We start from the raw sequence: 15,153 nt of genomic DNA on the forward strand, positions 1-15,153 counted from the left end.
TAAAAAGGTGGAAAAAGTTCTAGAATGATTTATCTTTGTCGCATTTTTTTACATCACAGAAACCTGACATTTAACAGGGGTTTGTAGACTTTTTATATCCACTGTATTGCATTGGTACATAGCAAAAATAAGGGTATCTCAGAAAAAGTAACAGCCTGCTGACTGGGATAACTCGTATGAAGATATGTAAAATATATAGCATACCAACATATTCATGAAGACATAACATGAAAAAACAAAAACTTAAAAAACACAACAGAACCAACCCTCAGAGCCCTGAGGGTTAGGAAAGATACTATGGCCCGTTAGGTCAAAGATACTAAGATACTATGGAGCTCCAATACCTAGACATAATCTAGCGACAAATTTTACAGAATTTCCAGTAGGGGCCTACCCCTGAAGAAGTCTGTTCCTGATCAACTGATGAGGTGCAAGACCAGGAACATCTAGCCATGGTTTCCACATTGAGTAAAATTGACAGGAAAGATTTCTATGCTGTTTGGTCAGCTTTACTTGTTCCACCCTTTGCTATCTGGTAGGCACCCTGGAGACAATTCAATATTAGGACGATCAGTTTACAAGCAGTCTATAAAAGACGCAAAACTGCAGTATGAGCTTGTGGCGTTTAGGATTCCTCTTCCAAGGCTACCAACAGACATACGAACAGATCTTTTGGAATTTTAAACATACACTTGTGAAATCATATCTAGGACCTCAGTCCAGTAATGAAAACGTTTAGGGCATCTCTAAAGCATGTGGACAAGATCACTGTTTTCACATTCACATTTTGAGCATAAAGGGGTACTCTGTTTCCCCCCCATCTATGTAGTTGAACTGGCGTTCCATTACCTCTGTGTAACTATAAATGGGATAGTTTTTGCGGGGCCGATACTGAACCCAGTGGAGCAGAAGGCAAACAAAGAACCCACGACTCACCATCAATAACGCCTATGTCCTTCTCCCAGGCCAGCCTGTAGGGTAATGTGGAGGAATCCTGGAGGGCATTAAGAATGGCATAGACTGACTCAAAGGATGATTAGTTCGAGCCGAGAGTGTCGTGATTGCAAGTGATGGCCGTGCCTCAGTTGCAAGCATCTAAAAAAAAGAAGTGACCACGGGGAAGGGCAAACCTTGTTTGTATACTTGAAAATTATTTAAAAAAAGGTAAATAAAAGGTTTAAACAATCCCACACAGCCCTTTTTATTGGCAGGTACTGTGAAGCAGTTCAGAATCAAAATTCATAGCAGAACTATGGAAGTCAAGTTCTATTTTAGCAACTCTGCTCCCTCTGCCAGCAGTGACTCTTCTCTAATCTCTTATGTAAACTAAGAGAAGCTTCTCTGGGAGGAGGGTGCAGAGCTGCTGAAAGAACATGAATGACTAGTGCTTCTGCTAGGATTTTGAGGATATATTTGTTGATGCAACTAGTTGACTTGCTATCAAACCTATTTCCCTTTTGATAGGACTATGTAAATAGTAGAACATCCATAGCCCAGCAAGGAGTTGAGGTACAGGAAAAAATGACTAGGTTCCTGGGTCTGTGTGTAGTTTGCTTCTTTCTGCTCTCCACTCTTTCCAAGTAGCAGGAGAGTAGGATAGGACCAACAGGAATAAAGACTTCACTAAAGCAGGCCATACATTGGTCAAATTCCGAAATAATTTTTTTTTTTTTACAAAAATGAGAAATTGCGTGCGTTTTGTGATCTGATTGATTTTTTTTAAATTGGACCAACCAAGCCTTCAATTTCACCTCATGTTGCTACAGAAAAAAAAAAAAAAAGTATTCGTGGCTGGGAATATTCTTTCCAGGGAAATGTATTTTCTTGCGCTCATGCGCATTTCATTTTCAATTATCCATCATTGATTAGAAAATCTGTCATTTGGATCGTTCGTTCTTTTTTCGTCCAGTTAATGGGCACACATGGAAAATCAGTTTAACTTTTCAGAGCCCAAAAAAAAAAAATCGAAGCAACAGGCTGGAAAATTCTGCCGAACGATAAATTGAAGGCTACATTCACACCTGAGCGTAGCGTTTTCGCGCGTTTTTACCGCGATTTACAGGCGTTTTTTGATTGAATAGATACCAATGGAAAACGCCTGTAATCTGCCCAAAAATAAGCTCATGTACTTTTTTGAGTGTTGGGCGTTTTGCTTACAGCGTCAAAACGCTCAGATGTGAACAGGGGCCATTGAAATGAATAGGATTTGTCTTGTTGGGCGTTTTGAGAGCTGATCCTAGAGCAGAAAAACTCCCCAAAAACACCCCAAAACGCCTAGATGTAAATGGAGCCGAAAGGTTAAAGTGCTTCTCTGTTTGCACTAAGTATATGTGAAAAAAACAAAAAATTGATTAATTTATGTCCATTGAAACATTTATCAATCAAAAATCGGTCATTACATGGTGGCAAAATTGTTTGCTCTCACGGCTGAGCGTTCGTTAATTGAAAGGGCGTTCGCGATTTTATGTATAGTGTATGGCCAGCATTACACTCACTTTACAAATACAATGTTGCAGTTTATGGAAGGTGGACAATACAGGAAGGAATCTAATGACACCTTTGGATGCTTCGCTCTCCTTTAATACCAGTACATATAGTAGACAGTATGAGTCATAGAAATGCAGGGAGTGCCAGTTCATCTGTCCAGCTCTGCTATAGAGAAAACCTGCACGGAGATAGACTGTCAATGCTGATCTTCTCCTGAAAATGCCAGTTGCCTGGCTTTCTTTGACCTTTATCTTCAAAGGTACCGAGAAAGAACAAGCATGTAGCCAGTGATGTCAGAACTCCTGATGTGTATACTTGTTCTGCATTAGCAGCTTATGTATTTTCTGTATCAAATGTCATCCTAATAAGGATATGGTTTTAACCCACTCAGTAAATTAAAATCCCATGAAATAAATGAAACTATCACAATGTTTTTGTCATTTTTATCACTATCACATTTTTATAATGTTATTTTTATGCCATTTTTATGTTGCTTGCATACTAGTCACCACCCATTGAATTGCAGTTTTATTTACACAGATCAGTACATCTGGTATACTTGAACAGAGGACATGCATATATTCAGTTTGCCAGCCTCTGTATACTTGTTATTTCGCACAGGATTAGAGCGCACACCAGTTTTGAAACATCTTACCAATGAATGTTTAATGTTGCAATATTCTGCGCTTATATTTATGTTTGATATATTTATATTTATGTTTGATATATTGTATATTTTATTTATTCATCGCATTTGAGTTCATTACACTACACAGAACCAACACTATATAACATTTATTCTAATTAGCCACAGATCAGATAATCAGTCCTTGCGGCAGTTAATCACTCTGACACAAGTGATAGCGCGGGAGCACTTACCTTATGGTTTTACATAAGGCTTAATACTAAAATAACTACACCGGAATATACTGTCAAGGCTTAGAGAAGGACAGGTACTAGTTTCAGGTTACTCCTGTTCTGGATTATAACAATTACAAAGCATACCCCCCTTAGGTCGAATGTTAAGTTACAGCAAAGAAGGTTGTGGTTTTACTTCCAATATCTAGAAGCTACACAAAGAAGTCATTTCATCTGCTGTGCAAACAACCCTACAATTTGATTAAAATGGTATAAAGTTCACATGACAGTGACTTGCACCCAACTATCAGAACTGCAAATACCTATGTCTTATTAACCCATCTCTCCTTCCAGGAATGGACAATATAGTCCATGTACTGCCAGAAGGGGTCAGACTGCACTGTACATTCACTGACCGGGAACGTAGATAGAAGAACCTGGGAGGAATCCCTCCAGAGGTCTTCAGTGAAGCCTGAAAAGGAAGACGATAATATTCTGCTGACATAAAAACTGCAATTCCAAACTGACCTTTTGCTAACGTTCTAAAAAGATATAGAAATTACAAAAATTTAGAATTTCTACACTCTTTAAAAACCAGGCAGAAAAAAGAATGACTAATTTCAAAGACTGCAGGGATGCGCAAATTATATCGCCCGACGCCCATGACATGCATTTAGCCACTTTTCTTGTTCAAATAATTTTATTAAAAGTAAACAAGGGTTTAGAACAACGGTACAAACTAAAGCACAAGGTGTACATAAAATCAGTAAGTACCGTGAACATTATGTATACAATATTGCAAGTTATATGTCAAATCAGTGAAGAAAAAACATATTAGCTCAGGGGAGGAGAGGTATCGAGCTTGATATAGGAGAAGGAATGCATGAGGGATAGGAGGGTAACTTTCGACTCCCAATTATGTTACAGAAGTCAGGTGAAGTAGCTGTTTGATACCCCAACGGGGGGGGGACTATACCAAAGATCTTGAGAGATCTTGGAGACTGAGTTGTGCATTTAGCCGCTTTTATTTTGCCCCTTAACAGATCAGACACCGGAGCTTGATCTGATTGATGTGCTTGCACTATGCACCCGAGTGCTTCTGTGTGCAAGGGTAACCCAAATTTATTTATTTTTTCCCCTCATTTTGGCCGGTACCTCATTTCCTCGCTCAGTTGCACTTCTGCCAAGCGTTTAGGGAGTCTAAAGCTGGATACACACTAGGGCTGCACGATATTGGAAAAAAAAAATATTGCAATATTTTTTTTTCAACGATATATATTGCGATATTGAGAGACCCGTCCTACTGTAGGGTTACTGTAGGGTAGGGAAGTAGTGCAGCCTTCTGATCGTACAAGGGACACCTGGGACAGCCAGGATTAATGTTACTGTAGGGATGGGATGAGTTTTGCAGCAGCCTTTCTTCTGATTGTATATATTATATACTGCACTGGGAGTCCGGGACAGCCAGGGTTAATGTTACTGTAGGGAAGGATGCTGGGAATGGATGGAAATCATGAAGTATTGCAGCAGGGCATTCAGGCAGCAGCACAGCCTTCTGATTGTAATTGCAGATACAGGGCAGGCCAGGGTTAATAATGGTATTGTACTCACTCAGTGACAGTCAGTGTGGAATTGTGGATTATTCCCATCACAATCTCACTCTCGGGACTCACAGTGGTGGAAGGAGGACTAGGAGCCGGTAGAAGAACACAGCCAGTGACTCACTCGACTTCTGTGCAGCCCACACGTTCAGTCTGCCGCCCTGCAGCTAGTTTTCTTCACCGGCACAGCGAACCAATCACGCCGTGAGTAGCGGCACAGCGAACCAATCAGGTGTGCAGGCACGCGTGATTGGTTAGCTGTGCAGCTGCTCACGACGCGCTGCTCACCGCTGAACGTGTGGGACGGATGTGTCGGCACTGTGAGTCCTCCTCCTCCCCCCGAGTCCCGACTTCTCTCTGCCTAAAATATCGTGTCTTCAGCGATATGAATATCGCCCACGCCCGCAGAATGATAGTCGATATCATATCGACTATCGTTCAGCCCTAATACACACTATCCAACTTTTGTGGTAGATTTCTTTCAGATTTTCCTTTTCTTTATAGTGCAAGGGCCTGCCAGATTGCATACAAATTGAAAGTGTTTAGGTTTGACCTCATATTATATGGTTTTGGTAAGTCTAAAGGAAAAAGTCTTCAGAAAATCTTATAGTGTGTATGGCCCATTAAGCTGGATACACACTATACAACTTTTTTTGTTAGATTTCCTTAAGATTTACCTTGAACTATGTAGTGCAAGGGCCTGCCTGATTGCATACAAATTTAAAGTGTTTAGATTTGACCTCATATTATATGGTTTTGGTAAATCTAAAGAAAATTGTATAGTGTGTATCAAGCTTAACACTCCTCCGTGCGCGCACGGGTAAGCCACTGTGCCCGACTGCGTGCGCGCACGGGTAAGCCACTGTCCTCCGACTGTGTGCATGTTAGGGTAAGCAACTAATGCGACTGCACATGTATGGATAAGGGACTCTGCATGTATGGGTAAATGAGTATATGCTTTTCTAGAAACAAATGACTGTAGCTCTGCCTTACTGTTCAGCGAGTTTCACCATAGGACAAATTAATCTTTACTATGTCTTATGATGTTTTGTGTTGGAATGTCAAAAATGTAATAAAAGTGATCATTTCAATTAGAAATTAGCATTCAAACTTCTGGCCTTTGCAGCTACCTTAGGAATATATATATATATATATATATATATATATATATATATATATATATATATATATATATATATATATATATATATATATATACACACACACATACATACATACATACATACATACATACATACATATACACACACATATATATATATACACACACACACATTATATATATATATATATATATATATATATATATATATATATATATATATATATATATATATATATATATATATATATATATATACACACACACATACATACACACACACACACACACACACATACATACATACATACATACATACATACATACATACATACATACACACACACACACACATATATATATATATATATACAGTGGGGATCGAAAGTTTGGGCACCCCAGGTAAAAATTTGTATTAATGTGCATAAAGAAGCCAAGGAAAGATGGCAAAATCTCCAAAAGGCATCAAATTACAGATTAGACATTCTTATAATATGTCAACATAAGTTAGATTTTATTTTCATCATTGACACTTTCAAAAATTACAGAAAAAAAAAAAATGGTGTCTGCAAAAGTTTGGGCACCCTGCAGAATTTATAGCATGCACTGCCCCCTTTACAAGGCTGAGACCTGCCAGTGTCATGGATTGTTCTCAATCATCGTCTGGGAAGACCAGGTGATGTCAATCTCAAAGGTTTTAAATGCCCAGACTCATCTGACCTTGCCCCAACCATCAGCACCATGGGATCTTCTAAGCAGTTGTCTAAAAAACTGAAAATAGATGCTCACAAAGCTGGAGAAGGCTATAAGAAGATAGCAAAGCGTTTTCAGGTGTCAATATCCTCTGTTCGGAATGTAATTAAGAAATGGCAGTCATCAGGAACAGTGGAAGTTAAAGCTAGATCTGGAAGACCAAGAAAAATATCAGACAGAACAGCTCGCAGGATTGTGAGAAAAACAATTCAAAACCCACGTTTGACTGCACGATCCCTCCAGAAAGATCTGGCAGACACTGGAGTTGTGGTACACTATTCCACTATAAAGAGATACTTGTACAAATATGGTCTTCATAGAAGAGTCATCAGAAGAAAACCTCTTCTATGTCCTCACCACAAAAAGCATTTACAAGCTGTGATACTTGCCAAAGGGTGCAGTACAAGATATTAACTCTGCAGGGTGCCCAAACTTTTGCAGACGCCATTTTTTTGTTTTCTGTTATTTTGAAAGTGTAAATGATGGAAATAAAATCTAACTTTTGTTGACATATTATAAGAATGACTAATCTGTAATTTGATGCCTTTTGGAGATTTTTCCATCTTTCCTTGGCTTCTTTATGCACGATAATACAAATTTTTACCTGGGGGGCCCAAATTTTCGATCCCCACTGTATATTTTTTTTTTTTTTTAGGACAAGTAGATGGTCATATAATAAAAATATGAATAAAAAAAAAAAAAGATAATTTGCAAGCACCTTGGTCAGTGGTAAATGGTTTGTCTCGATAGTGGTAACTGATACATTTGCAGGATAGCTTGTTCGTTTGAAAAACAGACTTGATGGTCACCACTCACCAGGTAAAAGTAAAGGAAAGATCCTCAAAAAGAAAACTAAAGCCATCACATCGAAGAATTGGTAAGCTGCAATATAATAAATGTTTTCTTTTAGGTTTAACACCACTTTAAATTGCACTAAAAACTACTTGGCATGCAGATACTAACTTTCAACTTGAAAAGTCTGTGCTTTGGCAATGTACCTAGCCCTTAGTGAGAGAGGCGTAATGCTTTGAGGGACGTCGGGAGAGAGGCTGTAAAGGCTCTGACCTCAGAGCTGGAAGCAGACATTGCCAACTGAACTTGATCCTGTCAGAAATTCAGAGTTGTCCTATGCTTACTTTGGTATTATCTCAAGCACTGCTATAAGTGCTATCTACTTCATTTTTGGGAACTACAGAACACCTCACCTCCCTATGTTTTAGGTGAAAAGTGGCATTCTATAGTCAACATACAAGTGGGCAGGGCTGAGACCATTTCTTGTAATTTCAGTCCAGGAAAGTAATATGTTTTCAGCTAACTCAATTAAAACAGAGGTAAACTTAGGCTTTTTCACAGATTAGCGCTTTGTTAACGAAAATACGTAGTGTTAAAATGGCCTATTCGTTTTAAATGGGCTGCCAATGCACCACATTGCAGCCATAATTGGACATGACCTATGACATGTTTGACTGCTGTCTGCTGTGCCCCCTGTTCTCCTTCATCCAGAGTGTAGGCACTAATGCTTTATGCACCTTTTTTCTGCGGAAAACGACGGCATAGCAGCCCATTCAAACAATGGGCTGATATGTGTTGCAAAGGTGGGCCGCCAACCCGCATACATGTGAACCAGGCCTAAAGCAATAGTAAAGTAATTTATAAATAAAAACATTGGTCCTCCTGCAGGTTTAACCACTTCTGGACCGCAAGGATTTGCCCCCCTAATGACCAGGCCATCGGATCGGAGCTGAGCGCCAGGACTAGTCACCTGGTAGGCCAGACAATGCTTGATGACTATATAATGCAACGTGGGCTGCTATGCCTGTGCATATAATATCTTAATCTCATATATATATATATATATATATATATATATATATATATATATATATATATATATATATATATATATATATATATATATATATATATATATATATATATATATATATCTCTATCCATTACATACAGTGACAGTATTTGGCAATAGTAGTGGGTAGGTAGTGGTACTTGCAGAGATTTGCTTGGCACTGTGTTTGTCTGTAGCTGAGCCCAGGAGGAAGCATGCGGCTGCAGTACAGAGCAAAGCTGCTGCTTCCTGTGTATGGCTCCTCCTGTCACAGGCGGAGTGCATCTGACATCACGCTGCCTGTGAGCCGGACTTATATAGGAATTAGCGGCTCCGTTTTAGTAAAGGACAGCTGAGCCGGGAGTCCGGACACCGCGGGGAGACGGGGGAGGGGGGGGGGGGGCAGCCCAGGCAGTGTATGGAGACTTGGAGAGCGAAAAATATAGTATTTTAAAAATGCCCACGATAACAATACTGTTTATGCGATACAGTGATATATCGCATTACCAAAAATCGGCATATCTCTACTTGGTCGGGGCTCCTTTTGCATGAATTACTGGATCAATGAGGCATGGCATGGAGGCGATCAGCCTGTGGCACGGCTGAGGTGTAATGGAAGCCCAGGTTGCTTTGATAGCGGCCTTCAGCTTGTCTGAATTGTTGAGTCTGGCATCTCATCTTCCTGGGGACAATACCCCACAGATACTCTATGGGGTTTAGGTTAGGCGAGTTTGCTGGTCAATCATGCACAGTGATACAATGATCATTAAACCAGGTATTGGTACTTTTGGCAATGTGGGCAGGTGCCAAGTCCTGCTGAAAAATGAAATCAGCATCTCCATAAAGCGTGGCCAGCAGAGGGAAGCATGACGTGCTCTAGAATTACCTGGTAGAGAGCTGTGCTGACTTTGAACCTAATAAAACACAGTGGACCAACACCAGCAGATGATATGACTCCCCAAATCATCACTGACCATGGAAATTTCACACTGGACCTCATACAACTTGGATTCTGTGCCTCTCCACTCTTCCTCCAGACTCTGGGACCTTGATTTCCAAATGAAATGCATAAAAACTTTCCACAGTCCGTGATGATTTGGGGAGCCATGTCATCTGCTGGTGTTGGTCCACTGTGTTTTATCAAGTCCAAAGTCGGCGCACCCCTCTACCAGAAAATTCTAGAGCAGTTCATGCTTCCCTCTGCTGACCAGCTTTATGCAAATGCGGATTTCATTTTCTAGCAGGACTTGGCAACTGCCCACACTGCCAAAAGTACCAATACCTGATTCAATGATCATGGTATTACGATGTTTGATTGGCAAGCAAACTCACCTGACCTAAACACTATAGAGAATCTGTGTGGTATTGTCAAGAGGAAGAGGAGACACCAGACCCAACAATGCAGATGAGCTGAAGGCCGCTATCAAAGCATCCTGGGCTTCCATAACACCTCAACAGTGCCACAGGCTGATCGCCTCCATGCCACGCTGCATTGATGCAATAATTCATGCAAAAGGGGCCTGGACCAAGTATTGAGTGCATACGATACCGTACATGGACATACTTTTCAGTAAGCCAACATTTCCATATTAAAAATACATTTATTTTTATTCTTATTTTCTGAGATACTGAATTTTGGGTTTTCACTAGCTGTAAGCCATCAAAATTAAAAAAAGAGAAATGCTTGAAATATCACTCTGTGTGTAACACATCTATATATAATTTTAGGATATGCACCTGTATTACATTTTGGTTTTGGGTTTAATATCTCTTTAAGAACAAAAACTAGGGTAGTACAGAATATCACAGTGCTTGCTTGTAAAGTGGTATAAGGTTTTCCTAAATCAGATAAAATAACAGTTTTCTTTTAATTTCCTCCTTGAAGCTTCCTTTGTCAAATGCCCCCTGGCCATGCTGCTATATTCTTGTTCTCTGTGTGGCCAGGACCTATGGATTCCTGCGCTTCTGCTCTGTACTACAGGGGGCCAGGGGACAATTGAAAACAGAAGCTCCAAATAAGAAAAATAAAAATAAAAAAGCCTAATTTTTATCTGATTTAGTAAAAAAAAATATTTTAATACCACTTTACCTCAACAGTTTAAGCTTTTAGATGAGTTCTTTAGAAAATGATTATAGGCATGAAAAATAGATGAATATCTCTTATGTAATGAAGCTTTTTACTAAGAGAAAAAGAGAAATCCCCCCTCCCCAGCCCAGCCATGACAGATGGGACTTGCTTGACAGCTCAGCTTACTGGCCGTTCTGTAGAACTGTATATATTCCTATGAAAAAAACTGAAAATGGCCAAATGTAATCAACTGAAGAACCAGTGACCCAAATCTCTGACTAATACTTGAAGTATTTCCCATTCATCCGCCTTCTTTTGCACAGAAACTAAGGACAGACTCCTCACAAGACACAGCAATAAAAAACCCGAACCTTAACGCCTATGCTACTTGCTTATTGCATGTGTTGCCCAAATTGGTTTTATCTCTTGCATATAAGAGTGCTCCAACAGACATATCTGCAATTTATAATTTGTACATTTTATGTGCTGGCAGGAGAAAACATCTTCATTTTGACTCTACTCTGCCATGCAAGCCCGTGGCCACCTGCCATCATACACTAGAATTGAATCATATATACATACTTTGTCTATGTCAAACTCCAAGGGCATAAAAAGAGCCAGAATGGACCTGACTAGAGCATCAAATAGGATTTTAATTAAAAAGCCATCAACAGTCATGTACTATTCTACAGAATATTCTAAACAGAGATGGTAACGCATCACCCCTGTTGCTATTAATCAACATAATTCATCTGTACTCCGTAAACCAGATTTCTATTGTTTTTTACTTTTAAATATACCTTTGTCTGCGACCCATTTTATAGTATTAGGCATCTTACCAGAATGTAGTCTGTTTGATAGGTGGAGAGCATTAGCACAGACACATTATGCTCAGCCAGAGGAGCAATGACAGACTTTGCAATCTTTGTAACCCCTCCAGTCTGTATTCCATTGGACAGCACATTTAGGACTCTCCAGGTGTTCTCCGCCACATGTAGGAAATCCGACTTTGCAAGCTCTGCCAGGGACACAGCAAAAGTAAAAATGAGCACAGGAACTGATGTGACCACATTGTACAGTATAAGGACTGTAAAAGATTGCTAACCAAGTTCAACTATTTATATTCCAAATACTTATATATACACAAACTCAATTACTGCATGTGCTTTGAAGTATTAGTAGGGGACTTTAATCCTTTTAGCGCACCTCACAAAAATCTTATTACTTACTGAATCACTAGGTTCTGCTCCAGAGACTTGATTAACAGCACTGATGAAAGTCTGAAACAGTTCTAGGTAAAACAGGTTTCATATATGGGTGGCACAGTGGTGTAGTGGTTAGCGCTTTCACCTAGCAGCAAGAGGGTCGCTGGTTCGAATCCCAACCACGACGCTACCTGCCTGGAGTTTGCATGTTCTCCCTGTGCCTGCCTGGGTTTCCTCCGGGTACTCCGGTTTCATCCCACACTCCAAAGACATGCTGGTAGGTTAATTGGATCGTGTATAAAAATTGGCCCTACTATGCATGTATGAATGGGAGTTAGGGACCTTAGATTGTAAGCTCCTTGAGGGCAGGGACTGATGTGAATGAGCAATGTATATGTAAAGCGCTGCGTAAATTGACAGCGCTATATAAGAACCTGAAATAAATATATATATTTTAGGTCATATATGTGTTATTTTATTAACGTCTTCCGGCCCACACTATAGCCAAAAGGTGGTTACAGCACAGACCTTAATTGCCGGGAGGGCATTCATGTACGTTCTGGCGTGCATGAGCTTCCGGTTCGCTCTGTGATAAGCGAGTCCATGAGACTCGGCGGATCACAGATCAGAGTAAGGGGCCGATCATGGCCTCTTACCCATGTGATCAGCTGTCAGCCAATGACAGCTGATCACGTGATGTAAACAGCAGCCGGTGATCAGCCTGAGGAGAAAAAAAAAAAAAAAAAAGCTGATCGTCTGCTGCTGTCAGAGGGAAATCGGTCCCAAAGAGGAGGTGCAACTGTGCCCACCAGTGCCACCTATCAGTGCCACCTACCAGTGCCTATCATTGCCCATCAGTGCCACCTACCAGTGCCCTTCAGTGCCATCTTATCAGCTCACATCAATGAAGGAGAAAAATGACCTGTTTGAAAAATTTTATAACAAAACTATAAAAACTTTTTTTTTTTTTTAATTTTCAGTCTTTGTTTAGCAAAAAAAAAAAAAAAAAAACCCAGTAGTTATTAAATGCCACCAAAAGAAAGCTCTATTTTTTGGAAAAAAAATGATAAAAATGTAATTTGGGTGCAGTGTTGCATGACCGCGCAATTGTCATTCAAATTGCGACAGCGCTGAAAACGGAGAATTGGCCTGGGCAGGAAGGAGGTTTAAGCTCCCAGTAGGCAAGTGGGTAAAATGTAGGTGAAAAACACCAACATGCATACATCGATAAGTTGGGGTGTTTCTGGTGATGAGATCACACCACTGCACGATCCGGGGTCAACAGTGGCTTACAATGGGAGTGCTTTTATTGATGTATGCACGTTGGTTTAAACAACGTTTTAATAAAAACTGTACTATTAGGAATTATTTCTGGGTCATAGTGAGCTTTATTTGTCCTAGTTGGACTGAAGGTGCCATTGTATGCAGATTAAGGATCACTGCACAGAGGGATCTGACAGGCATTTTTTGCTGTTATAATGGCAGCTTCTAATTCCGGTGAGTGTTGATTTCACAAGGAGTTGGTGGTTGGTTTTTTGAGCACTTTGGAAGAATTAAAACACTGGATGGCGGTAGATGGTTGATGCAACTCTTCCCTTCTCCGAGTCACTGTGAACAGTGTCATTTGGGACTTTTTGTAGGTATTACAGATTATGAACTCTTGATTTTGCACAGTTCTAATTGGCGCTACACATTTCTGTTTTCTTCTATGTGGATTTGGGTTCACTATACTGCCTATATGTGAAAGCAGCCGCACATTGTTTTCCACAGCGCAGATTCATGGTCACATACAAAGTGATTTAGGACTACTGGCACTGGGGCCCACTATGCCAACCTGGTGAAGGCCACATGACCCAATTCCACCTTTACCCACTTGCTGTCCAGAACAACTTTTTAAATTCTTCACATGCTAAATAAATGCTTTCGCATTAAAGTCATTTCTTTTTGCTTAAAAAAAAAATAAAAAAAAAAAAAATAAAAACATACAACCCCAATTCCAAAAAAAGTTGGGATGTTGTGTAAAATCTACATAAAAAAAGAATGCAATGAGCTGCACGTCTCAAACCCCTGCTTTCTTCATAGAAAAAAAAAAAGAAGGAAAAAAAAGGTAATTTTGAAATTGATGGCAGCAACGTCTCCAAAAAAGTTGGGACAGGACAATGTTTACCACGGTGTAGCATTCTCTCCCCTTTTAACACTCTGTAAATGTCTGGAAACTGCGGAGACCAGTTACTGGAGTTTTGGGAGAGGAATGTTGTCCCATTCTTGCCTGATATAGAGTTTTAGCTACTCAACAGTCCTGGATCTTCTTTGTCGTATTTTTTGTTTTAAGATACGACAAATATTTTAGGTTTGTGAAAGGTCTGGACTGCAGGCAGGCCATTTAAGCACCCAGACTCTTCTAATATGAAGACTTGCTGTCGTCATAGATGCAGTTTGAGGCTTTGTCCTGCAGAAATATCCAAGGTCTACCCTGAAAAAGACGTCATCTGAATGGAAGCATATGCTGCTCTAAAACCTGGATATTTCAGATGTATAAGCTGCCCATTCCGTATGCAGCTTTGGCCCAGAGAAGACAGTGGCATTTCTGGATCATGTTCAGATAAAGCTGCTTTGCAGGATAGAGCTTTACCTTGCATTTTTGGATGGCACAGCAAAATGTGTACAGACAGTGATTTTTGGAAGTATTCATGAGCCTATGCAGTGATGTCCATCACAGAATCAGGCCTGTTTTTAACACCGTGCAATCGGAGAGCCCAAAGATCACAGGCATCCAATATTGCGTTTCGGCCTTGTCTCTAACGCACAGAAGTTTCTCCAGAGTTCTGCCTTTACCAAAATGGCTTCCTCCACACAGAGACATGGTAAAGAACAAGGCATGGAAAGTCCATAATGGAGAAAAAAAAAAAATCAGCAGCAGGAAATCCACAGGCAGTACTGGTGACTAGTCCTTTGCCCTTGACTTGCCTTTTTTGAGCAAAGCTTTTACATATAAGTTTCTCTTTAACCACTTCATTACTGCTGTACACAAAAGCAAAGTGGTGAACGTGTATTTCTGAAGTGCTGTTAACCACCCTTATCCTGCACATTAACCCCCTCATCCCCATGTTCCCATTGTATGTGACCTGTATAGTAACCTCTTAATTGCCTCCTTCTTCGTCTAAATGGCTAAGTGGTTAGCATTTCCACCTGGCAGGACTAGGGTTGTCGGTTCA

At 40.1% G+C, this 15,153-nt stretch overlaps 1 protein-coding gene across 1 annotated transcript in view; it reads right to left on the reverse strand.

The window, feature by feature from the left end:
- The window catches only part of CASTOR1 (cytosolic arginine sensor for mTORC1 subunit 1), a 106,723-nt gene that overhangs the window by 58,349 nt on the left and 33,221 nt on the right, over nucleotides 1-15,153 (reverse strand). The window contains exon 3 of the mRNA XM_082243362.1: nucleotides 11,573-11,751. Coding sequence (XP_082099488.1) covers nucleotides 11,573-11,751 — 179 coding nt within the window. The remainder of the gene's footprint in view (nucleotides 1-11,572; nucleotides 11,752-15,153) is intronic.

The sequence above is a fragment of the Pelophylax lessonae genome (assembly GCF_965119305.1).
Source record: "Pelophylax lessonae genome assembly, chromosome: 1".
NCBI lineage: Eukaryota > Metazoa > Chordata > Amphibia > Anura > Ranidae > Pelophylax > Pelophylax lessonae.